The sequence below is a fragment of the Polyodon spathula genome, chromosome 3, assembly GCF_017654505.1.
Source record: "Polyodon spathula isolate WHYD16114869_AA chromosome 3, ASM1765450v1, whole genome shotgun sequence".
Classification (NCBI taxonomy): domain Eukaryota; kingdom Metazoa; phylum Chordata; class Actinopteri; order Acipenseriformes; family Polyodontidae; genus Polyodon; species Polyodon spathula.
Window position 1 is genome coordinate 40,113,858 of NC_054536.1, and position 26,763 is coordinate 40,140,620.

At 39.1% G+C, this 26,763-nt stretch overlaps 1 protein-coding gene across 1 annotated transcript in view; it reads left to right on the forward strand.

Annotated features, from left to right (window-relative positions):
- Positions 1-26,763, forward strand: part of LOC121313083 (E3 ubiquitin-protein ligase HECW1-like) — a 140,286-nt gene that overhangs the window by 21,831 nt on the left and 91,692 nt on the right. The window contains exons 2-4 of the mRNA XM_041245230.1: positions 214-538; positions 5,659-5,766; positions 12,837-12,931. Coding sequence (XP_041101164.1) covers positions 214-538; positions 5,659-5,766; positions 12,837-12,931 — 528 coding nt within the window. The remainder of the gene's footprint in view (positions 1-213; positions 539-5,658; positions 5,767-12,836; positions 12,932-26,763) is intronic.

The following is a 26,763-nucleotide window of genomic DNA, read 5'->3' on the forward strand; positions in this document are numbered from 1 at the left end:
GCTATGTGCTGTAGTCTAAACAAATGTTAATGAGTCAATTTTGAGGTTAAATACTGCGGCATCACTATTCCAAAGAAAGCCCAGTTAAAGTGTGGGTTTTAGATCTTGGCTCTTCAGACTCATCATTCTACATTCTGTTATGATCACTTAGATTTTCAAACTCCATCCTGTTTTAAAAACTAAGCAGTAATTTTCCTTTCTTTTTTGTTTCAGAACTTGTACCAAAACAGGTTTCTAGGCCTGGCAGCAATGGCATCACCATCCAGGAGTTCTCAGAACAGACGTCGATGTAAAGATCCAATGCGATATAGCTACAACCCTGAGCAGTTTCATAATGTTGGTGTCCGGAATCAAACCCATGAAGCCATCACCATGCCAAGGTCTAACAGTGACACAGACCTGGTTACCTCAGATAGCCGCTCAACGCTGATGGTCAGCAATTCTTACTATGCCATTGGGCAGTCTCAGAACATTGTTATTTGTTGGGACATTAAAGAAGAGGTAGATGCCGGAGACTGGATTGGAATGTATCTCGTAGGTGAGTGTTGCTGTGAATGCTGCCACTTCTAGGTTTTTTTTTTGTTGTTTTTTTTTTTAAGTTATTTACATTACAGTGTGATTCAGAATAGTGTGCATGTGTTCAGTAATTTTGTAGTCAACTGTTGTTACATGCATTGTTCATCAATACAGTTTGTTTTAAATTATTTTATACAAATGAAAAACATGCATTTCAGATGTGGTTTTAGATATATGATTGTTGGCTCATGGTGTCTTAAGTTTAGGATGTTCAAATTATAGAAAATAAGTGATGCTGGTCCTACTCCTGTTGACACTGCAGTACGGATATTACCAATTTCATGGGCTCTACCAGTTCATTCATAAGTAAATGTTTGCCCCCAAAAAGTACCTTAAGTGCCTGTTTTACAGGCACTATTTCCATCAGTCACGAGGTCATCATAGGATTCAGATTTGTAGTATTGTCTTCATTGAAAAACATTGAAACATTAAATAGATTACGTTATGGATTTACTAACACCATAACAGAAAAGCACCCTGTCACCCTATATCAAAACAGTATGCATTGTTACCATTCATGACTGCATATGAGCTCAGTGTATGGATATTGAAAGTAATGGGTGATCACTCAGTATCCTGCATATTGAGGTAGGAGAAACTTTCCTGACATGCTCTAATTTAGGTTAATCTGTCATTGTTTCCGCTCCTGTCCCAACAAGCAATTGTCACTGCCTCTTCAGATAAGGATGACCCCAATAAGGATTGAACCTCCAGCATTAATCATATGGGAAACTCATTACACTTCTTTGGCGTGTGTGTGATAATCGGATTGGATCATTTCTAATGCATGTACAGCTATGGTTTTCCATCACCCTATATAATTAACAATTTTTGCTTCATAAAGTCTAATGAAACCTGGTAAATAATGTTACGTTAACATATTGCATTGCATACCACTTTGTAGTTTTCCATATACTTAACGAAAAACTGATAAAAACAGAAACATTTGACATTGACACGTAACATGAAATACTGTACTACTATTACGGCTTCCAGTAGACTTTTGTGATTTCATTTTGTAGTTCCTTTGATTACATAATGTTAAATAAAATATCTAAATTATGTTCATATTATATATATATATATATATATATATATATATATATATATATATATATATATATATATATATATATATATATATATATATATATGTGTGTGTGTGTATATATATATATATATATATGCTCACCCTTTATAACTATATTGCCATAGTGGGGAGCCATAGTTACAAGACAATGCTATTTGTGTACCGCCTTATAACGAGTATAAAAGGGCTGCTGTAATGGCATTATGGAGCAAATGGGAGCCATGACCCTACTGTGTTAATTAATACCTGTTGTGTCGAAACGCATAGTTCCTTTTTATTTGCTAACTCGGTTTAGTAAAAACTTTTTTTTATCTAATAAAATGAAGAAAATCTTCTTTAAAAGACTACAGTAAATCTTGACCTGATTTTAAGTGTACGACCAATTGGTCTTTGAGTGTGCGACCTTTTGGACTTCAGTCTATAAATCAAGGTCTGGAAGGCATCTCTCTCTCTCTCTCTCTCTCTCTCTCTCTCTCTCTCTCTCTCTCTCTCTCTCTCTCTCTCTATATATATATATATATGTATATATATATATATATATATATATATATATATATATAGATATAGAGAGAGAGAGAGAGAGAGAGAGAGAGAGAGAGAGAGAGAGAGAGAGAGAGAGAGAGAATAATAAATGGGCTTCAGTGAGTTACAGGAAAATAATTTCAAGACCAAAGGTTGAGTAATTTATAAACTGTCACAGAAACCTGAGATGGAATTATTTTCCTGTAACTCACTGAAGAGGCCCATCTATTATTTTTTATAATACATGGATACACTTGCGATGCTAATATTAAAGAAGACGAGGTTCAGCAGTACAGTTGTTTTTTTTTAAACATAGTGTTTCAGTGCTGTACAGACATTCTATGTCGTTATCCGTTCCTCTCCAGTTTCTGAGATATGAATATACCAGCTTTACATCATTTTTTTTTGTTTTATGTATTCTCATTTTGTTGCTCATTAATGAACATTTGTGTACTGTGGGTGTTGTCGAGTTATTGAAAACGAGACTATGTGTGTTTGAATTGAAAGTGATGGTCTTCAGGAGTCGAGTGGGTCAAAGTTCAAGTAAATTTTCCTCTAGAGGAATTATCACTTTTTGACGTCACTACTGTGGTATTATGCATTTTTTTTCTAATGGCTGAGGATGCAAATATCCATCCATGTATTATATATATATATATATATATATATATATATATATATATATATATATATATAGAGAGAGAGAGAGAGAGAGAGAGAGAGAGAGAGAGAGAGAGAGAGAGAGAGAGAGAGATAGATATATATATAAATTGTCTCAATCGCAAAATTCTAGGCAAAGCAAAATTTTTGCTCAATAGTTTTGTACTATTATATTAAAACCCCCTTTATGTGATTAATCAAGGGGTATTTTCTCAGTCTCCAAGATGATTTATCAAATATTTGTTACTTTGTTCGATCCTACATGAGAAAGACAAACCAGTAAAATTGCAGCATGTGGTTACTTTTGGGTTGTAAGAAAAGAACGCAGAATCTACTTTTTTTTGTTTATTTTTACAGAATGGGATTGCTGGGTAAAAAAGGGATGAATAAACAAATTTAGATCGAATCAGTATCATATCATATACAGTGTTATAAATGAGTTACAGAAGCACAATGAATGTAATGAATGACTTTGTTAAACATTTAAACTTTGTATACAGACATGTTATTTTATATTTAGAATATATTTAACCAAAAGCTGCAGTAAATACACCAATAAATGCCCTGCTGTAACACTTTTTGAAATGAAACCCATTTCACATACATCCATTTAGTTTTACTGTGTGCTTCCATAATCTGGGCTGTTTAATTTAAACAAAGAAGACTTTTGAACACAGCTGGTTAAGATGAAGTGCAGTCCTAAGTAAGACATCTGGAGCTTGTTTATACAAATAGCACCGGAGTGATATTATATCAATGTAGGCTCAAACACTACTGTCTTTGTTACAAACTAGAAGACTAAAAGCAAATATTATTTTCTTGCTATATTTAGAATGCTGCTCAAAGACGCCACACTTTTGGTGAGTAAATGCTATAGACAACAATAGTATGTATACAATATAGTATAGAGGCTATTTTAGTGTTCCTATCTGCAATGTTGTGTAATTATGTATGGGAGAATAGAGTTTATTAATTTAAACTATAGGTGCACAAAAAGTATAAACAAATTCATACTTAAACTATATTTACACCTCTAAAGTAATTGTATTGGCATTCCAGATCTGGGAACGTTTTAAATTTCTGCACTGGATTGGAATGCCACCTGTGTAAAGCCAGATCAATACATGTGAGGTTATTGAATCTATTATTGTCTGGGAAAACCTATAGAGAGAGTCCCTGTGGCAGGAAATGGTGTTGCGGTGACGTCAGACCAGAAGAAGGAAGCACACACAGGTCAGGTAACTGCAGTTTACAGTCGCGGCGTGCGCCGTTTATTAAATAACACAAAATTCAATAAAATATTTAAACAAAAATAAACACTGCTCGTGTACAGCACACAAACAAAAAGGTTTAAACAAAAACAAATCACGAGCACAAAATACAAATATAGGTCAGGCTGGGCAATCACCTTCACTGGTCCTATATCTGCTGTTTTTAAACGAATCTCTCCTATCACTCTCCCGTTCTCCACCTCCGAACACCCACCCAGAGTGCAGAGAGCTGCAGGTATTTATGCAGGTGACCATCTCCTGATTAGCAACAAATTAATCACTTAATTCGGGAGATGGCCACCTTCTGCACAGGTTTTATAATGTGGATGGGGCTTCCCATCCATGCTGCAAAACAATAACAAAACTACACAGCTACGCCGTCATCTATAAATAAAATAAAACACAATACAATAAACAAATATAAAATAACACAGGGGTGGAGGGGGAGACCCCGTTCTAAAAATAAACAAACAATACGATTAAACAGCAGGGCTTTCCTGCCCCCCTGCTACAGTCTCATTTTAATGATTTGAACTGTGCTGGATTTCATCTGCCTCAGATGAGAACGGTGGTTTTCAACTATGGTCCTCAAGATTCTTTCCAGTCCAAATATTTCTTCCAGCCAAGTCCTAAATTATTTAATTTCTAAGGGTTAGCCAGCTCATTTAGGTCTTGATTGGAAGAAAGCCCTGGAATGTAACAGACTTCAAGGGCCAGAGTTGGGAATCACTGGTTTAGATTAATATAATATACCACATTGGGATTGGGCATGTAGAGGGTGGCCTATAATCTTAAAGCTCTTCTCAGTATGATCCACTCTGCTCTGCACTTTGCATGCCAAAAGCAATCTCACAGAGTCTGTTATTAGCTGTATCACTGAATACTGCCACACATTAACAAATAACATTAACAAATACAATAAGAAATATCGTTGGATAGGTGGCACATGGCTGCAAGTGGAGCTCTGACTTAGCAGTTAGCTAATGGTGTCTACATTAATCCAAGAATGTCAGGTTGATCTTCCATAAAGGTTTATGAGAGCTTGTGAATCAAGCATCATGAATCTTTCGTCAAATACACTCGACATGTACGCCACTGTTTTATTGAAGGCATTTCTGTCATGGTCATATGCTCATTGTGAGGGGATCCTTGGCTTGGCCCAGCAGCCTCTGTTGTCGGGAGGCTGAATAACAGCACAAGACCCTTTCTCCTATCACAGCAACATTTTACTGGGGGGGGGGGGGTTGGGGGGAATTAATTTCAATTAAAGAATACAAAAAAAAATCAGCATATGGATTTCTGAATTCATGGTGAAGCTTTTGACAGTTTATACATGTATGAAGATTTACTAGGACTGCAATTTGTATATTTAATCTCAAAAGATAATAAAAATGCATGGCTATTGACAATATCTACAAAGAATGTTATCTGGTAAGATACAGATGAACCAATCCTTTATCCTAAATGAAAAGACGTCTTAACAGTAGTACCCGGTCTTACCCAGTAGTAACAATAAAAAACGTTATCTTGTTTTTGCAGATGAGGTGCTTTCTGAAAACTTTCTGGACTATAAGAACCGAGGTGTCAATGGCTCCCACAAAGGTCAGATTGTCTGGAAAATTGATGCCAGCTCTTACTTTGTGGAACGTAAGTACTCCTGTTTAAATATTTATAGTTATTCATACATTGAGAGATCAGTTTGTGTGTTGAATAACAAGAGCAAACAAAAAAAAAAATCTATTTTATTACTTGTGACACATTTTGCATTAGTAAAACTCCCTAGCTTTGTACAGTTGGAAGCAAACATGTAAGAATTTTATAATTTGTAGCAACGTCTCATAGTATGAGACAATATTAACCTCAGTCCACCAAACCCTGTCCATGTGGTGCCCAAAACCATTTTACACATCATGTGGACATCTGCCCTCTAGTATCAGAACTGTATAATGCAGTGTCATTTCAATACTTGCTGTTGTTATCAGGCTAAATAGATTGTGATTCCCTTGGAGCAGATGTTGCAGTGTGGACACAATCAGATCAAATCAAAATTGTGACCTTTATTGGTATTGATTTAATATGTCAACTGGCTTGAGCAATTTGTCAGAAGAAAAAAACAAAACACACGACACACTGATTTTAACAGATGCTAAAATAGAAATTGATTGGGATTGCCTTTATTAAATAAGTCAATATAATTAATACCCAAAGTCCTCAATTTAATCCAGTGATTGAGTAGTCCTAGGGAGGGTATATAAAGTCTCCATTGTGCTTTTCAGAGGTGACCACAGGATTATAAAAGAGGAGAAGTGAAATGGTGGCAGTCATATGTAGATAGAAGCCATTTTTCCAGGAATTATTTGTTTTAATATCAATCTAAATCTAAAACTAATTTCCATTAAAATAAAAATTGTAGTACCTGTAATTATCAAAATAGTGTCCCTGCCCATTACCAATGACTGTCAATATGCATCTTTGCAGAAGAGAAAAGAAACACCCACAGTCCATATTTTCTCAGTTCCTCTTAGTGTGGTTGGCTGTACATTTGAGGACATTGACAGGATTGGAAAATGCATTAGTAAAACATTGTTTGTTCACAAAAACTCCCATTTCTAGTAGTCCCTCTTTGTAAACCAGTTTGAATATGATTTACATTCATTAAACTATAGAGAAACTCTAACACACCTGAAATATGCTATTTCTTAATACATTTCTGTAACTAGATGTTGCCTAGTATTAAGTTAATGGAGTGACATTCTATGTGATTGAATTCTGTTCTATGATGTCTTTTGTAAGAGACAGTGCTGTGGCTTGCCCTAAGCTTTCTATTCAGTAGGAAATAACAGCTGTGCAGCATTAATTGGTGTGATTATGTGAGTCACGTTCAGACAACCGGTCCTTGTGTATACATGAATAGTGATAGCATGGGACACTTGCTCTATCATTTTTAAACTAAGGTGTTTAGCAGCCCCTTTGGGATTTTCAGACTTCCATGTTTTCAAAGAACAATGTATAGAAAAGAAGATGCCAAATCAAGGTACCGAAGTTCTCCATTTAAACAATGTAGCTTTGCTGCACACAAAGTGTCTGCCTCATGTTACCTACATAGGCTTTATGGTTGGGGGATCAAATCCATTTCATTTTGCCACAACACATTTCAAGTGTGTCTGCTAGGCTGCTAAACTAGCATTCAGTACATAAATTATGGAATCAACAAATGACTTACAGAAGGACTGGGGTGCAGAATTTATGGCCATTTTTCTGCACTCAGATCCCTTAATTACGAAATATCTTGGTATCCCAAAATAGATTAACGTCTCCTTCAAAATGTGCAAAAGATTTTAATGAGTAAGCCATCTTACAAGTAGAATGCTACCCCAAATGTTCTCCTTCAGTATCCTGGTATCCCATGAATCAAAGTATAGTGGTACCCCAAATATGGATATGACACACGTATTTACTTCATTTTACTCTCAAAAATGTCACCATTCAGGTTATTTTGGTAAAACAGAGAACAAATGCTCCACCCCGTCATTCAGTAGTGGTAGTAAATGGATGGTATTTAGGTTAACATTGCACTCAGGAGACAGGCTGCCCTATTAAAATCTTTTTTTAAAGACGATACAATTATCTATTCCTGGAGATACTAAGATATTTAGTGAGCAAGTAGTCTAAGAGTGAGCCTATTGGACAACAAACTCCCCAGTTGTACTGCTTTCCAAGAAAAAGAAGAACATTTTGGTTTACTTCTTTTGCATATTTCTTTATCTAAAAATGATTACTATTCAGAGATGCTAAGAAGTAAGAGGTCTAAGTTAAAATAGGCAATAAATAATTTGTTATTTCCATAATGTCTGTGTGCACTGTATTTCCATAATGTATTACCAAGAGCAAAATATATGGTAGTTATTTTTAATGAAATTTCTGGCATCTTCAGTTTGAAAATCCAACCCATCACTGCAGTACATTGGAATAATATGAGTCTTAGAGGGAACATCAATGATAAACACTTCAGGGGGACTAGACAGACCTAGATACAAGTATATTCTCTCCATTGTGGTCTTTCATTTGTTAATAATTGTTACCACAGAGCTTATTTCTGTCAAAATTCCCCTATTTAAAATATTGTTTCCTCAGCAATTTGCAGTCTAGCTTAGACTGCAACTCGGCCTCAAATCAAATTTACATATTCTTGACACATAAATACATGCTTTTTTTCTCTGCATTTCATTTCATAATGAGTACTTTAAATGTGTTCAATATAATTTTGTAACTGCTGTGAGGATGATAACTGCAGGTATATTCCAGAGACGATGCCCTTCCCCTTCAAGAAGAGATGAATAACCCTGTGGTGGGTTATGGGAGGAAGTGATGTGACACAGAAAGCACGTAGTTGTGGTTGGATTTTTTATTTATAATTCCCACAAAAGAAACTGCCTCTGTTACCAGCTATGGTAAGCAGAGGCTTAAAATGAAAAACAAAATAGTCCAAACAGAACATAAATATTGCCACAGGGTTTTCAGTAATCCACTCCCCACAGTAGGTGGCTCAGGCTCCCTCTTAGGAAAAAAACCCAGGACAAGTAATTCCTGTGATCTCGGGGAAAGTCCGGACTCACAGGAAGCCTGTCTGGGAGTCCTCAGTCTGAGTGTAAACAAAACAAACAAACCAAACAAAAGAACAAAAACACACAGAGCTCACCAGCACAACTGTCTGTCCAGGATAGCGAGACCAAATGGCAGAACCCCACAGCCTAAATAGTGCCAAGCCCTGCCCCTACAATCAGTGCACTGCCCCACCTCAGCCAATCATCGAACGCAGCACAACTGATTGCAATAATGGGCTCAACCATGAGGTTCTGCCCCAAGTTAAGATGGCCGCCACCACTGTGGCTTCTGCCACAACCATGACTCGCCATTCTCATGTGTCTCGGTCCTTCCTGCACAGCGCTGCCAGTAGTCGGGAGGGCAAATTACAAAGAGGGACTCTTTTCACTCCGGTCACAAACCCCCATAACAAATACAGCATACATCAAAGTCTTTTATTTTTATTTTTCTTCTATAAAAATAGTTCTCTGTAGTCCATAATGAACTGTGTCTTTTTGCTTCCGAGACAGCAGATCTGTATATCCATACATAGTTTTAACACAGAAAAATATACTGGCCTACTTTTGTCTGTCTTATGTGAAATGACCAATATTTTATGAAATGGGGGGAGGGGAAATACATCTCTAATTGGTTTAGTTGGTGTTGTTATAGTGATACATGCTACCCTTGCTACTATTAATTGAAAGCTTATCACTAAAAATTTTGAAGTGGTTTTAAAGATGCAAAATAACACATTAAAGCTAATAACCAGGGGTCGGCAACTTGTCTATACAAGATAGAGTAATTTCTTTAAAGGACATATCAAATGAGCAAAAAAAAAAAAAAAAAAAAAACGTGTTTATAAAAGGAGGTCAGATTTATGGATGGCAATTTTCATTGCCACTACTTACATATGTACTGTCGAAGTGGTTTTGAGCTGTTCTTAAAATACAGTCTAAAGAGTGTTTCAAAAGTATGGAACCAAAGGCCAAGATGTCCCAAATACTGAAAAACAAATACAAAACAAATAAGTCTTTGATGGAGAATACTAATAAGTGTATTAGGGACGTTCAGAAAACAATTACTGTGGCTCGAATTCACTTCCTCTTTAAATATGTATTGCTTATTTTTTTGTAAATGCACAATTTGAAGGGAATAATTGTTACTGTTAAAAGGAAAGTGAAAGGGCTCCCAACTGGTGCATCCAGTAAGTGCACTATAGCTTGGAGATCACCAGTTCAAATCCAGGGTATGCCACTGCCGAACGTGACAGGAAATTCCTAGGGGACAGCGTACAAATTGGCCAAGTGCTGCTCGGGTGGGCAGGATTTAGGTTGGCTGGGGAGTCCTTGGCTCACAAAGCACCAGCGACCTGCATGGCTGGTCGGGCACCTACAGGCCTACCTGTGTGCAAGAACTGTGTGGTCCTCCGACGCTGTAGTTCTGTAATGGCTTCACGGCATGCTTGCAAAAAAAAGCGGATAGCTGACGGCACATGTTTCGGAGGACATGAGTGCACGTGCTCATCTTTCCGGAGATAGTGCAGGGTTTGTAGTGGTGAGCCAGGTTGAATAATTGGACATTCCAAATTGGGAGAAATAATTGGCGATTTCCAAATTAAAAAAAATAAAAATAAAAGGAAAGTGAAATCCACTAAATCTAGCAGACGATAGCATAATCTAAAGCTTCTTTCACACTGGCATGCTCTACCCGGGTCTGCTACTCGATTTCAAACTGTTTTTTGAAGAAATCGGGTTGACCTGGGTAACAGAAGCAAGAACACAATGAGTGTACGCAATGCCCCGGAAGCAGCAATGTTCACATGGCCGCCCTTTCATCTGTACAGGCCTTTCAAGCTTATCAATCTTGGTGGTTTGTTACTTTGTACGGTTACGAATGGCCGTCATGCATTTTGTCACCCGGGCAGCCAAAACCAATGTTGGGGCCTGGGTAGGACCGCCAGTGTGAAAGGGGCTTTAGTAGAATTTATTTATATCCTGTTTTATAGCAAACTGTCCTGTGTTTAGTCCTGCATTTTTAATGGGATATATATATATATATATATATATATATATATATATATATATATATATATATATATATATATATATATATATATATATATATACAGCTCTGGAAAAAATTAAGAGGCCACTGCAAAATAATCAGTTTCTTTGGTTTTACTATTTATAGGTATGTGTTTGTGTAAAATGAACATTTTTGTTTTATTCTATAAACTACTGACAACATTTCTGCCAAATTCCAAATAAAAATATTGTCATTTAGAGCTTTTATTTTCAGAAAATGACAACTGGTCAAAATAACAAAAAAGATGCAGTGTTGTCAGACCTCAAATAATGCAAAGAAAATAAGTTCATATTCATTTTTAAACAACACAATACTAATGTTTTAACTTAGGAAGAGTTCAGAAATCAATATTTGGTGGAATAACCCTGATTTTCAATCACAGCTTTCATGCGTCTTGGCATGCTCTCCACCAGTCTTTCACATTGATGTTGAGTGACTTTATACCACTCCTGGCGCAAAAATTCAAGCAGCTCGGCTTTGTTTGATGGCTTGTGACTATCCATCTTCCTCTTGACCTCATTCCAAAGGTTTTCAGTGGGGTTCAGGTCTGGAGATTGGACTGGCCATGACAGGGTCTTGATCTGGTGGTCCTCCATCCACACCTTGATTGACCTGGCTGTGTGGCATGGAGCATTGTCCTGCTGGAAAAATCAATCCTCAAGAGTTGGGGAACATTGTCAGAGTAGAAGGAAGCAAGTTTTCTTCCAGGACAACCTTGTACTTCGCTTGATTCATGCGTCCTTCACAAAGACAAATCTGCCCGATTCCAGCCTTGCTGAAGCACCCCCAGATCATCACCGATCCTCCACCACATTTCACAGTGGGTGCGAGACACTGTGGCTTATAGGACTCTCCAGGTCTCCATCTAACCATTAGATGACCAGGTGTTGGGCAAAGCTGAAAATTGGACTCATCAGAGAAGATGACCTTACTCCAGTCCTCTACGGTCCAATCATTATGATCTTTTGCAAACCTCAGCCTGGCTCTTCTTTGCCTCTCATTGATGAAGGGCTTTTTTCTAGCTTTGCACGACTTCAGCCCTGCCCCTAGGAGCCTGTTTCAAACCGTCCTCGCCGTGCACTTCACCCCAGCTGCCGTTTGCCATTCTTTTTGTAGGTCACTTGATGTCATCCTACGGTTGCTGAGTGACATTCGAATGAGTTGGTGGTCATCCCGGTCAGTGGAGAGTCGTTTTCGCCCTCTGCAGGTCTGTAGCTTTGTTGCCCCCAGTGTGTGCTGCTTGACCTTGTTCTTATGAACCGCCATCTTTGACATTTTAAGGATGGAAGCAACCCGACGCTCACTGTATCCCTCTGCCAGTAAAGCCAGAATTGAAACCTTCTTTTCCTCACTCAAAACTTTCCTTTTCAACTCTTTGGGCATGGTCAATAGTTATTTTTTTATTCCAATTACTTTTGAGGTACTACTAGCACTGTTTTGCCATCCAGCTGGTCCTATTGCAAGAGGATAGTGATGACCACAGGAGTGGTTTTTATACTTTTCCTCGTTAAATAAGATTTGGTTCAGGTGATCCCCTAATCAGTACCTCATTCAGTAGAATGAGGTGTGCCTGTGTTGGAATTCAACAGACACTGGAATGGAATGGCTGCCATACGTGTAGAGATGCTGATTTAAGAAAAATTTGCAGTGGTCTCTTAATTTTTTCCAGAGCTCTGTATATATATATATATATATATATAATATATATATATATATATATATATATATATATATATATATATATATAATTTCCCAGGGGTTACGGTGTATTCATGTTATTGTCATCTCATTTTACTTTAAAAGGGTTACCCTTTATTGAACTGGTTCAACAGCGTGATCACCTTAAATGAAAAACTGCAAGCATGTGCTTTTCTGACATTTAAGATTAATGGTGTGTACTATTTTAGTAACCAGCCAATTCTTTGAACAGAAATGTAATTAAGCAATGTTGAGATTGAGGACAGTGGGTCATAACTGTTGTAATTCACTCCTGAAACTCTAACTTGACCTTAATCGTTTTTTTTTTTATTTATTTCTTTTTTTAGCTGAAACGAAAATCAGCTTTAAGTATTATCATGGAGTGAGTGGAGCTCTACGGGCCACAACTCCCAGTGTGACTGTGAAGAACCCCTCTGCTGCTGTGAGTTACTTGATTTTCTTACCGCTTACTGTGTTCTGGTAGAATTACAGGTTAGATGTTAACTAAAGGGACTAAGACTAGAAAGTAAGAACTGAATAAAACACAATTAGATAACTCTTAAATGCAAGCGTACAGTTTAATTTTGCAGTATACAGTTTTATCCCAACACAGAATCAATACTATATTAAACTCTAGTTTGATCATTAGTGATTGCATCATTTTGTCACGCAAAATGTTTTCAGTACTTTTCTGGGGTCGACCTGTCCTAATTTACAAGAGGTGCTGATATAAAGACACAGTTTAATAAGAAACATAAATAGTTGGATCGCTCTTTTGATGGGCCATACATTCGTGAGTGTATTGTAGCTTTTTTTTGACTACTGTACATAAGAGCTGCACACAATTCAACTGAAAAGCCAATCTTTACCCTTTGAAACTTAAAGGAAGTTCTGTGCAGATCTTGGTTCAATTTATGTTAAATACACAATACTACATATCAGTTTAGTAGTACATTTGCATAAATTGCTAATATGATGGGATGGAAATAAATTCTAAATGGCGAACCTATCATGATCTTTAATGAGTGTTGTAGTTTGTGGTTAAAACACATAGTCAGCCTGGTTGGGAATGATCCAGAAGGAAATAGTCTGTCGCTCCACTGAGACACCACCACCCACTGAAGATACATTACAAACCCTGATCCTCACAGTGGTTTTGCCATTCTTGTTCTATTTTTAATAATCCACCTCTAAGCGCATTAGTCTTACTGTGAAATTAAGGGGTTGCTAAACTCTGTTTTGTTAGAGAAAGATTTAAATATGGTATAATTGAACACCCCTGTCCACTAAAGGAGGTCATGTCCTTTAACCCAGGCCTTGTTTAATTTCAGAGTTGTATGCTGCGGTTTCAGCATTTTTTACTGCCTAGCAACATGACTATGTAGATTAAAGCTTCACAGACTCAGCCAGATTAGCAGCAAGGAAAGGGTCAGCCATCTGTGGACCTATTAATTAAATTCTTAAGCGGTCACTTGAGGTATAATTTCAGGAAACCTAGTGCTTATTTTAAGGATGTAGTAGATGAGTTTGTACATAAAAACTCAAACAAAAAATATTGAATTTACTAAATTAAATCTGAGGGGTTTAGAGGCAAACCATAGTGTTGGCATGAATGGATTGATGAAGTGTAATCCACCTTTGCATATGGGTTGAGGATTTGGTTGTATAGTTGCAAGATTTATTATCACAGATACAGCGGCATAGTAAATTACAGTCAATAGATGATGCTGTGGTACAGCAGAAAGAAGGATATTGATCACAACGGATTGGTGTAATTACAGGGTTATCAGGTGTTGAGAGAAAACAGGATGCCCGGTAAACCTGTTTAATCTTTTATCTAAATATGATGCCGTTTAACAAGTATAATGGCATTATTGTGACATCGGATGGTATAACAGAAGACAATGGCACTGGAACAATTTTTAAAGTGGAGGTGCTGAAAACCATTTAACAGAACTGTAACCCCTGTATATGATGGAAGCAATGCAAAATGAGGGGGTGCTACTACACCCCTAGTTCCAGCGCCCCTGGTATAAGGAGCAAATATTTCTTCATCTAGGGTCACAGACACTTTTATTGTTTATCTTTTGAGGCCTTATTTAGCAACAAGTGTAATGACAACCAATTCAATGGTATTAAACTAGCAAGAAAAAAAGTATCTGTAGCTTAGACCAGGTAAATAATTGTTCTGAGTGGTTTCCTTTAGTTCTAGTCTATTAAAATAGGTCTCTTAGTGATCATTATATATATGATATATATATATATATATAAAATTGACGTTTGTGGACTTGAGGGTGGGTGGTTGTGTTTTAGGGGAGGGGGTGGCCTTGGAATGGTCGATCAGTGTTGCACACTTGTGGGGAAGGATGTGTAATGCAGCATGGAGGGGGTTAATATCCTCCCTGCAGAAAACATGTGCGTATGCACGTTTTTGTTAATTGTTTTATTATTAATTATCCCCTGCACCTGGTAGCTATCTATTGTAAATTAAACCCAGGTGCAGGGTATTTAAGAGAGGCAGCTAAACTGCTCTGGACTGCTGAGTAGAGGGAGACAGAAGGTGTGCTCTGTTTCCGAGCGGTCAAAAGTACGGTGATGTGACAGGTAAACAGCTTAGCCGTCCTGTGAGTTAGTTAGGTTCCTGTGTGTAGTAGTTAGTGCTCAAGAAAGAGCTAAGTGTTTGTTTTGTTTATTTCTGTTTGTGTTTTATTTGGTGTATTAAAAATAGCGCGTAAGCGCTTAAACTCCATTTCTGGTGTCCTGCGTCTGAATTAAAGGGGCAACGAACCATGTGAGTTGCGGGATCTATTACTATATATATATATATATATATCATAAAATGTATCTAATGTTATCTACCCAGTCAATGACATTCTCTTTGAATACTGCTCACTGCTGTCATGATGCAAGCAGGAAGAAGAACACAGTCACAAAGACTGGAAAATACTACATGTGTAGAACTGGATCTTATCGTTTGATGAGATGAGCAAACAAGAACAACATTTTCAGAGAGAGCACATCCACAGAATCCAGTCTGAAGCAAAACCAATTGTCTGCGTTGTAAAACAGTTTTGAACTGATCAATTTGACACTTGGCACAACTATTGCACTCTATCTGCCGTGAGCTGTTGTTACTTTTGGTGCTGATCGGACGTATGGTTTTGGGGGTCCCAGGTCAAGACCCCCATAACTTAAACATAGTTACTATTGAGCATGTATAGGAAAGCATTGGTTTTCTATATGACCAATGTTTTTTCTGTTGACCTATGACCTTCCTAGAGCAAGATAATAGACATTTGGCTAATTAAAAAATGACCACTATAACTGGACAGCTCATAACTCCTGAAAGAGGGCAGATAGGCGCATAATTTGTATTGAACACATATAGTAACCATTGTATGCTCTATAAAAATATGTCCTTTCTGTTTAACTTGACCTTTGACCTTTTGTTACTGGTTAAACTGCACAACTAATAATGGTATAATAGCTTAAATCTCCTTAAAAACTGCAGACACACTCATATTTACTATTAAACACATATAGGAAATCAACTAAGAGCTTTCTAAAAATGTCTTGGACCTTTCTTTACTGGTCAAACTGGACAATCGACTGTTTTAACAGCTTCTATCTCCATAAATACTGTAGATAAGCTTATATGTACTATCGGACACGTATAGGAAACCAACTAAGAGCTTTCTAAAAATGTCTTGGACTTTGAACTTTGACCTCAGGTTCAAGGTCAGTTGGACAAGTGATTGTTTTGACAGTTTATAATTCCTTTAAAAAAGCTAGAATATGGCCTTTGAATTTAGTTGTACTACACTTTTAAAGCGACCAGTTGAATAGGCAAATAACGTCAATGCTCGCATTTTGCAACTCAGACGAAGTTTCCCCAGAAACTTCAATTCTAGTTATTATTGCTTTTTCATAGCATCTTTTTCTGTGGAAATGCTCTACTGCCAAACAGTGGCATGTTTTTTATGCTTTGTGAACAAATATATTTGGGCAAGCAAACAGGGTGGATGTTTTTTTCTATCAGGTTAATTTCCAGGAGATGATAGACATTAGTAAGACCTACAATTCAGCATTTAAAATAGAACACCAGAAAGACGGATAACAGTGAAACACTGCTGGTTTTTTCCATGTGTCACTTCATAATGAGTGTCCATTTATACAAATACAAATGTGAATGCTGTTTATCTAATATAAGTGAGGTTCTTCATTTTCAGTGTTTATTTTTTAATATGTGTTACATGGTTTCCTTTACTTTAATTTTGAGGAGTGCACAAAATTAGAGCTGCAGTGAACACTTTCGCTTGAAATTCAAACAGCCTCGAACAAGCCCTTTTTGTTTTTTTGCTTTTGGCACTGTTCGTAAAAAAAAGGATTGTATGGAGCTTGCATCTCAAATTAATACCAGAAGACTTGTATATTACTTTTTTCTGCATCAATGATGTTTTAAATTCAGTAAAGCTTGTCACCCTAGCTGGCTTGTTTTAAGACTGGGGCTAACAGAAGCAGTATTGATTTCACTGAACATGACCCATGGAACTAATAAAAACAGGGAAAACAAATGAAAATAAATAAAAAGCCAACAAAAAAACAATGAAAGACAATATTAAAAGATGAAAAAAGTAAAAAATAAAGAAGTGTGTTCAAGTACATCATGCAAGTCACATTAACGTGTGCTAATTTTGTTCTCTAGGATAGCAAACTTGTGACTTTTATTTCTCTAAAATACGGGAAAATAATTTGTCTGCCTAACTTTTTATAGGCACGTTTGCAACTTTGCTTTGTGGCAGTGCCGTTTTAATTCAACAGATTACATCTGTGCAGATTATGAAGATATTTATGTCGAAATGAATGACGACTGGTAAGGTATAAAAATAAAAAAATAAAAATTTAAAAAGGTTTTATAGTATTTTTTCATATTCTTTACAAGTGTAAAGAAATGAGTGAATTGGCATGTTAGTCAATAGATTTTTGTTTAAGTAGGCTAAAATAACTTGAATTCATTTGTGCAATGTAAACAGTTTGTGATTAAGATGGCAAGTGATATTGGTTAGTTGTATGTCGTAAATTGTATACAGTGAGAAAAGTAATCATTATGGAGTCCTAGGCGCTGATCCAGATCCAGCCTCACATAGTGTAAAACGCTGCAGTGGAAAATCTGGTGCTTTCTTGTCTGTTTTGTCTGTCAAGCTTAAATCCCCATAGACTATAATTGAGCTGTAAAGGAGCCTGTTTGCGAGTGGTATTGAGCTTTTAAGATTAAGACTGAAACCCGTTCGCTTGACGAACACTAAAAAGCTTGTGCAGCTGTAAAGAGTGAGTTGACCTGGGTTCTTCACTGAATCATGGTGAAACCCTTTGCGTGTCAGGTTTCCACACTTAATGTGATAACTGGCAGATATGTCAAGATAAATAGGGAAGGTAAATAATAGGAAAGATAATGAGTTAGGTGCCAATATATCTATCAACTCAAGTTTACCTCTAAGTAATTATTTGATTACATGTGTAGCAAATAGTCGTTTTTATTTTCTTCTCTTTGTATTTTGTGCTCTCCTGAAAAATAAATCGAAATGAGGGTTTACATAAAAAAAAAAAAATGCAGTACATAGGAATTTACAGAACTTAATGTCAATTATTATTCGCTTCATGATTTTTTTTTTTTTTTTTTTTTTTTTTACCAGCTGCAATTTTATAGGTTATAAGTCTGAAAGAACAGTACCTGCTCAAAGGTGTATCATTAATTATATCTATGTCTATTTAACGCTAACTTCAATAGCTGCACCAAACAAAACTGTGATTTGTTATATTGTCTTATAAAAACAAAACGTGTTAAAAGAACATAATTTAGCTTTGTCCCAGTTTTGGAGGAGACACAAAAGCAAAAATATCCTGGGTTTGAATCCAAGTCATTAATCTGTGTGTTTTAAGCACCAGAGAGATCTCACTGATCAGTTCACATTACCCCAAATGAATCTGAATCTGTTTTACTCAATCTTTTGTAAATGTTTCTCTTTTTTATAAAAACATGTCCACTGGTACATGTCCTCCTCTTGGAACCCAGCTATGGTGTTTATGATAAGTAGGGCTATATTTATTTAATGGTAATGAATTACTTATTTTAAAGCAATTCATGTTATAAAATGAGGTATCTCAAGATATTTAGCGATTTTAAGCATTAAAGCAGAACAAATTGCGTTGTCACATCAAAATTGAAAAAAAAGCATGCAGAGTAAACCCAGCTCAATGGCTGATACTGTTGTGGCCATCAGACCCAACAGTTTCTGGCACAACACCACAGTAACCTCTGATCCCTGTTGAAACAGGGAGAAGCAACTTCGAATACCTGCTACTCTGTTGTCCGACAGATATGCCCGCATCGTATTGGAGTCCAGCCAGAGCCCCAATTATATTGTGCACTGCACCGGTGTAAACCGACTCTGCATCGTTGATGGTGAGACCGAGCCTCGCCAGATGCCCTGTAACAACCACTGTGTGGGCCACTGCTCCCTCTCGCAACTGGGAACAGATCAACCAGTCGTCGACTTAGTTCATTACTCTGATCCCCTGCAACCACAAGGGGGCCAGGATAGTGTCTACTCACTTTAAAAACGTACAAGGAGCTAACGAGTGGCCGAACGGAGTAAAACGAACAGAGTGCAGATGGTTTGACCTGCCCCATGCCGGCATGTTGGATGCCCAAGCATGGCGCACACAGGGTATGCCTGTCTTCCTGGGGGATATTAGCCCTGCAGGATGTGCAAGCATGGAACCCGGCCTTGTCCATCATTATGCTGGGGTATTGCATGCACCAAGTGCACCGTGCGTGTTTAATGCAATAAGCACCGCGTGCAACAAGTGTGTACTGGGCTCCTACACCGAGCAGAGGGTGCACCGAGAACAGCGAGCGTCAAGTGTACAGTGGGTGTAAATCACACAGAGGGCGCTATGCGTACCGAAGCGCTAACACTGTGCACACTGCAAGTGTCTTGTGCACCAAGCATCTCGTGCACCAATTGCCGTGTGCACCAGTTATTCTGAGCACAGAGGGTGCTACGCGCACGAGATGCTAACGTCATGCACGTTTAACCCCATGCACACCGAGCACTCTGCGCACCAGGCACTGTTTGCACCACGTACCGTGTGCATCTAGCACCGTGTGCACTGGGTGTACCAAGCATCAAGGGCGCTATGCACACGAGGCACTAGCACTTTGTGCATTGGGTGGCATGTGCAGCGGGTGCACCAAGCACCACGTGCACTAAGGCGCTGTATGACCAAGGCACCGAAGTACCGTGCACACCGAGTGGACTGAGCACTGTGAGCACCGGGCACTGCATGCAGTGAGCACCATGCATACCAAGGCACTGAAATACCAGCGGCTGAGCGTGCATTAAGGTACCAAAGAAATGGGGGGCAGTTATGCAGCAGTGCCTACCCTAACCAAGTGTGGTCACATACTCGGTCAGCGTGCATCGTACACCAGGGAGACACAAGGGCTAAAGCTGCGGTGGGCGAGCTGAAAAGCAAAACACAGCAAAAACAATTGGGGGAGAACACACTGTTGTTGTTTGTTGTTATGAAGGCCCAACACACCGAGGTGGGTAGACCGACGTAGCTGTCTGGTATACAGACAGGAGGACGTGCATCGACAACCAAAACAAACAACGCCCAGTCCAGCTGCCCAGATGGTGGCTGGTGGAATCACTCGACAGTGGGGATGCGGCGAGGCCTAGCCCCGGTGGAGGAACTCCCAAGAGGGTCGATTAGAAAAGACATACACAGGCACTCCTTTAAATCAATGCTGCACAGGCAGTCGCTCACACACAACAGACAGTAAGGAAAGGCAGCCTGCAATGCAAGCGAGAAGGCTGCTGAAGAAGGAGGAAAGAAAAATAGGCTTCAAGTTTGGAGCCACTGATTCCAGGAATGCGGCGAGCCAGCTTTCAGCACAAATGCAGGGGAACTGCAGTTGACTCAGAAAAGCAACTAAAACTCTCAGTTCAACACAAAGGTCTCACTGTACCTTAGCGTCTTGAGAGGCAACAAGAGAAATGGCTTCCATGTAATAATGGTTTTAACCCCTTGGTAGGTGGGACCGAAGATGTCATCCAGGAAGGGGCCTATTGGCAGCTCTGATATAGCAAGCTCAGTGAATACCTACCAATAGGCAGGCATATCATCTTCGAATTGAAGGAAAACTGTAGAAGAACAACATAGGCTATATAATAACTGCAGACAAATGGACACACTGACGATTCTCACATTTTTATAGGACACAAATGCATCTCCACAATCAGGAAAATTATATATTTTTCAAACCATAATGAATTATAAAGTACAACGCCAAACACATTCAATATAAAAGAAAAAAAAGGTTTTAAAAAAAACGCAGTTCTCAAGTTTGCAAAACATAAAAGTGCCTAATTTTGGTTTGAAACTAGAAAATGAATGGTTTCCATAAATCCATGCTCAGTTCTTCTCAGTGCTGCAAAAGAGCGGGCAGGTGAAATTTGTTACAAAGCCTGGAAAATTATAACTGAGCATCAACCAAAGTGCAGAAGTACAGTCTAGAAAAGTGCACATGAAATAGAATTATTAATTGCAATTAACAGATAAACTGTACAAAGACTTCAGCATTGTGCCTGTAGTGTGAACAGTTAATTGCAGTGCAGAGTGCTGCTGTCAGCAAATTGACACAGAACACCTGTTTAGAATTCAGCTGGAAAACCACCTTGCATATTCAGATCACAACCAGATGGGATGTCTCTATCTCCAAACTACCTCTCAAAACAAACAGTGGAAAGCAATTTGCACTCTGACCTGCAGGAAAAATACTCTTAACAATAAAGTGGTGTAACCCTGTGTATATAACGCACAACTCTTGTACATAGCTATACAAAAGGCCAACAAGATGCTCGGATATATTGTGAAAAGTGTTGAGTTTAAATCAAGGGAAGTAATGTTAAAACTGTCCAATTAATACTCAGTTAATACTCAATAATGGAATGGTAAAGGAAGCAAGGATGACAGATGGCACCACTTTTAAAGCCACTGTTTACTGTTGAAACACTTCACACAGACGCACGAGCCCTGCTCTCAAAAAGTGAACTTTTTTGGACGACAATGATAAAAACAGGTAACTTTATTTCAGTCAAGAGGAAATTGATGTACTGGTTGAAAAAATTAAACAAAATAAAGTATATCAGCCAAAAAAGCATTATGCACAACAATTTCTGCTGCCCAGACCCTTCCATTTAGTAGTTGGTAGGAGGGAATAGTAGCTTACACACACATAGATAAATAAAGTAAACAGTTTATTGATAGCCTATAGGCGTATTTTGCGGGACGAGGTCCAGGGATCCACCCTGCTTTCCCTGTCAATCTTCTCCTATTTCCTATTTAAGTCTGATCTCACACAGCTCACTGTCTAGCATTTTCAGTTCATTTTCTCCCCCTCCTCTCCACCTCCTTCCCACGTTGCTATTCCATCAAGGTCTCCTCTGGGGGGTAAGGGAGGGTCACTTCCTTAGCCTCTATGGCCACCGCCATCCATGCCTCTGCCTAGGGAGGGTTCTCACCGCGTGAGCCAGAAGGGACCCCTGGCCACACACTCTATCCTTTAGCAGCTCTTGCTCTTTATCTTACTCAAATTGAGACTGGGCTCTATTTCCAGCTCCCTATTCTATCATTCCTTTTCCAGGTTCTTCAGCGCAAGAGCCTATTCCTCCTACAAGACTGCCGCTCCACAAAGCGTCTTAATATATATATATATATATATATATATATATATATATTGAACAGATTGGCCGTAGATCGGGTGCGTGCCCCTTTAAGAATGTGACCCAGAAGTAAAGCTTTGATTTTTATAAGCGCTTTCCCGCACTTTTATTAAAAAATAAATCAACAAACAAAAACAAACACCTAGCTCTCATTGAGCACTAACTAAATGTATGCAGGTCCCAGACTAATACACAGGACAGCTAAGTTGTTTACCTGACATATAACACCAAAGCAAAACACTAATACACTTGTTTACAAAACCAAACATAGGTTTCCAACAGACCTTGACGACTTTCAGCCGGGCTCTTCACTCCATAGCAGCAACAGCCCTGAGCAAACTGGCTGCTTTCCTTAAATACCCTGCACCTGGCTCTAATTTACAATGATAGCCATGTGCAGGGGATAATTATCAATAAAACAATTAACACAAATACAGTTAAATTAACCAAAAGCAATTAAATTAACTAAAATGTGCAGGCACATTTTTAGGGCAAGGAGAAATCTGACCCTCCCCCTGCCACCTTACCCACCCTTCCCCTTGTCTTTACAAGACACCGGCCGTTTAACAGCCACCTCCCTCCACCCTTAAAAGACCACCCACACTCAAGTCCCACCTCCTTGATCTTCACCCACCTCCATGGGCGAACTTGAGGATGGGTCGGTCCCTCCGGCGTTTGCAGGAAGGGACCAAGAACCGGCGACGAGGGACCCAACCGGGCTGACTGGGGCGACTGCAGCGACGACCTGGGAACAGGTGGCTGCAGCAGCGGGCAGAGGTCCGCCACTGGTCCAATCACCTAGGGGGAGCAAAGCAGTGACCAGGGGGAGCACAAGCGATGTCTGGGAGCAGCTCAGCGACGTCTTGGTGCTTGGGGAGAGCGGAGTAGGGGACCAGTGGAGGAACTGAGGCCGATGATGCAGACTCCTGGGCTCTAGGTCTAGTCCTGGGAGATGCAGGCAGACCGGCAGGGTGTCAAGGATCAAGGGGCCAGGGAACATACCTGGCAGCACCAAACTGAATCGCTGGGGTGATCGCTCCTTCCCCTCGTCTGTTCCCGGTGCTGATACCTCTCGCTCTCTCGTCCATGGCTCCTCCCCTCTGGGCTCTGGGAGCGGCGGCACCTCCCCTCTGGGATCTGGGAGCGGTGGCTCCAGTGTTGAGCTCACCCACCTCTCAAACATTAACTCCAGCACCATTGGTTCCGGCTCTGGAAGTCCCCGTTCCTCTCTCCACTGCCTGTTGCTTTCCTCCTGAGCAGTAACATTTCCTCTAATTTCTTCCAACCATTGCTTTAACTCTAGGTCCATTTTTTTTTCCTTTTCTGGGTCAACAGGGCGTTCTAGAGTTCTGACACCATATTTAAACAGATTGGCCATATTTTGGGTTCGTGCCCCTTTAAGAATGTGACCCAGAAGTAAAGCTTTGATTTTTATAACCACTTTCACGCACTTTTATTCAAAAATAAATCAACAAACAAAAAAACACCTAGCTGTCATTGAGCACTAACTAAAAGTATGCAGGTCCCTGACTAACATGCAAGACAGCTAAGTTGTTTACCTGACATATAACACCAAAGCAAAACACTAATACACTTGTTTACAAAACCAAACATAGGTTTCCAACAGACCTTAACGACTTTTAGACGGGCTGTTCACGCAGCAGCAGCAGCAGCGAGCAAACTGGCTGCGTTCCTTAAATACCCTGCACCTGGCTCTAATTTACAATGATAACCAGGTGCAGGGGATAATTAACAATAAAACAGTTAACACAAATACAGTTAAATTAACCAAAAGCAATTAAATTAAACAAAATGTGCATTTTCACTTGGTTTTTTAAGGCAGGTAGAATTCTGACCCTCCTCCTGCCACCTTATATATATATATATATATATATATATATATATATATATATATATATATATATATATATATATATACACCACACACACACACACACACACACACACACACACACACACACACACACACACACACTGCGGCGCAGAGATGGCCCCAAATCAATTAGTCTTAATTTTAAAAGGAAGTTTTACTTGTTTTAATTTACTAAGTAGTTTAACATTTTTTTACTTTACATGCACAGACACCAATTCTTATCTGAGTCTGACTGTTTTGCTGCATATCTGTCTATCTATCTATCTTATCTATCTATCTATCTATCTATCTATCTATCTATCTATCTATCTATCTGCGGTGGCTTCAGACCCGCCTGCCTTAGTTAAACAAGTCGGCCCTTGTTCTGTCTGCAGTCCTGTCTGATTCACCGTTACTGTTTGTCTGCCCATGACTGTGGCAGTTTCACCTGTCTGTGCTTTGCCTGTAATCCTGCCCAGTAGCCGTACTTGTTGCTGACTGTCTGCCCGTAACTGTAACGGTGTCTGCTTGCTGTCCTGCTTGCTTCACTGAACTTGTTGCTGCCTGCCTGCCCTTACTCATGGTGGCTTCAGCGTTTTGTGTATAACTGCAATCCTGCTTGCCTGCTTCACTGGACTTGTTGCTGCCTGCCTGCCCTTGATCGTGCCTCCCCCCTCGTGTTCCTGTTGCCCAGCTCCCTGCTATGAACCTCAGACCACACCGTCGGATTCAGCTGTCCCTTCGCTTTCGGGACCAGGTCAGTTTTTCCCAGACCGGGAAGTGGCCAAGCTGAGCTTGTCTGTGTGAGAGCGTGTATGCTTGAGACTACTACAGCCACCCCCACCTCTCTCTCTCTCTCTCTCTCTCTCTCTCTCTCTCTCTCTCTCTCTCTCTCTCTCTCTCTCTCTCTCTCTCTCTCTATATATATATATATATATATATATATATATATATATATATATATATGGTCTTGTTTTACCTGCTAGTTTGTTCGAGTCTGCTGTCAGCCTATACACTTGGGTGATTTCAGTCCCCTATCCCGAGTGACTCGGGGGAATGTGGTGCTATAAAGAGTGCTGTCCTGCCAGAGTGAGAGTTTTTATACATCCAACAAAAATAAATGAAACTAGTACAGCAGTCCTTTGCTAGTACAGGTACGGTTGTGCCATACATTTGGATACACCGCACACAACATGTCCCCCAGAAATAATTAATAACTAATTAAGTGTGATGCTAGGTCACTGTGAATGGCATGATCCAAAGAGACGCACTAAAAAATGGCTGGCAGACAGGATGAAAATAGGGCATGTAAACTGATACTCTACAGAGTTTAAACTGACTGCGATTGAATGGTTGGAAATGGGCAAAACGCTTCTAGAAATACTGTGGTTCGAAAAACAAGATGTGGACTGTTAATCCTGAAGGTCACTTTCTTATTTAAGCTTCTTGTGTTGCTTGCTTTCGACATGCTTCTGTATTCTGTCAGCCCGAGCACTGACCTCAGTGCTGCAGTACATGCAGCACAGCACATCCTCTTTACTTTTCTTGCAAATTTCTAAGCACTGGTTTTCTTGTTGGTATTCATGCATAGATTTGCGGTTTCTACCCATGTTTACTTTTTTATTTAGAGGATTGATTTTTTTAGATTCAGCACCACACTAAACAGAAACGACAAAATAGGCGGGAAGCATCTTCTTGTGAGCCAACCTCCACCCTGTGTCAGGACAGAACTGCTTCAATCTTACAGTTACAGAAAGCAACAGTCACATAAGGGGTCAGTGTTTAACAAAATATTTGGGGGTTGATAAACGGGTGTAAATCAGTAAAAACCAAATTCTTTTATTTAAAAATAAAACTTTATCAGTGGAAATCAGTAAAAAACGGAAATGTGGTACACTACGTATACTGTATAGGCCTACTGTACAGATGTATATTTTAACATAATGTAATCTGTACAGAGAATAATGATGTATACATTTTAAATAAATGTAATACTAAATGTTTGTGATCAACAAAAATATTTGCAGGTGCCTCCATTTCAACTAACCGAAGCCTTACATACACGATCAAGGCACTTTTTTTGTTCAAACTAGTAGCCTGATCTAGCATTAGGCAGATTTTAGGAGCACACTGTACTATCTTCTCAAACAATGTTATCCTCATTTCTGAGGAAATGCATTGTTGAATGTTTGAGCATGCAACATTGGAATGCAAAATCCGTCCCATGTCAACCCCATTCAATTCCTGACTATTCATTTCATGTTCAAAACCACAAGAGGGTCTATGACGTTTAGCCTATTTGTTACCTGTGCGGAAAACTCTGTGGTGGATATTTCTTCAGATTGAGCATTGACGATGGTCTGAACTAAAATGTCCCCTTTAGCTTTCTCCAAAACACTAGATGAGGCTAAATGCGCCTTGTTTCGAGCATGTTCCACAACCTTTTTCCTGAGTGCCCTTTGATGTTTTTATATCTCTGGGGCAGAGGACGTCACAGTGCATGTTACCCACTCTTTAGCCAGTTTCATGCCCAAGGTTTTCTCTGGACCCAGTGAGCCTATCTTTCGACAAGTCATGCGGCCAAGATTCGATTTCTCCATAATTAGCCAT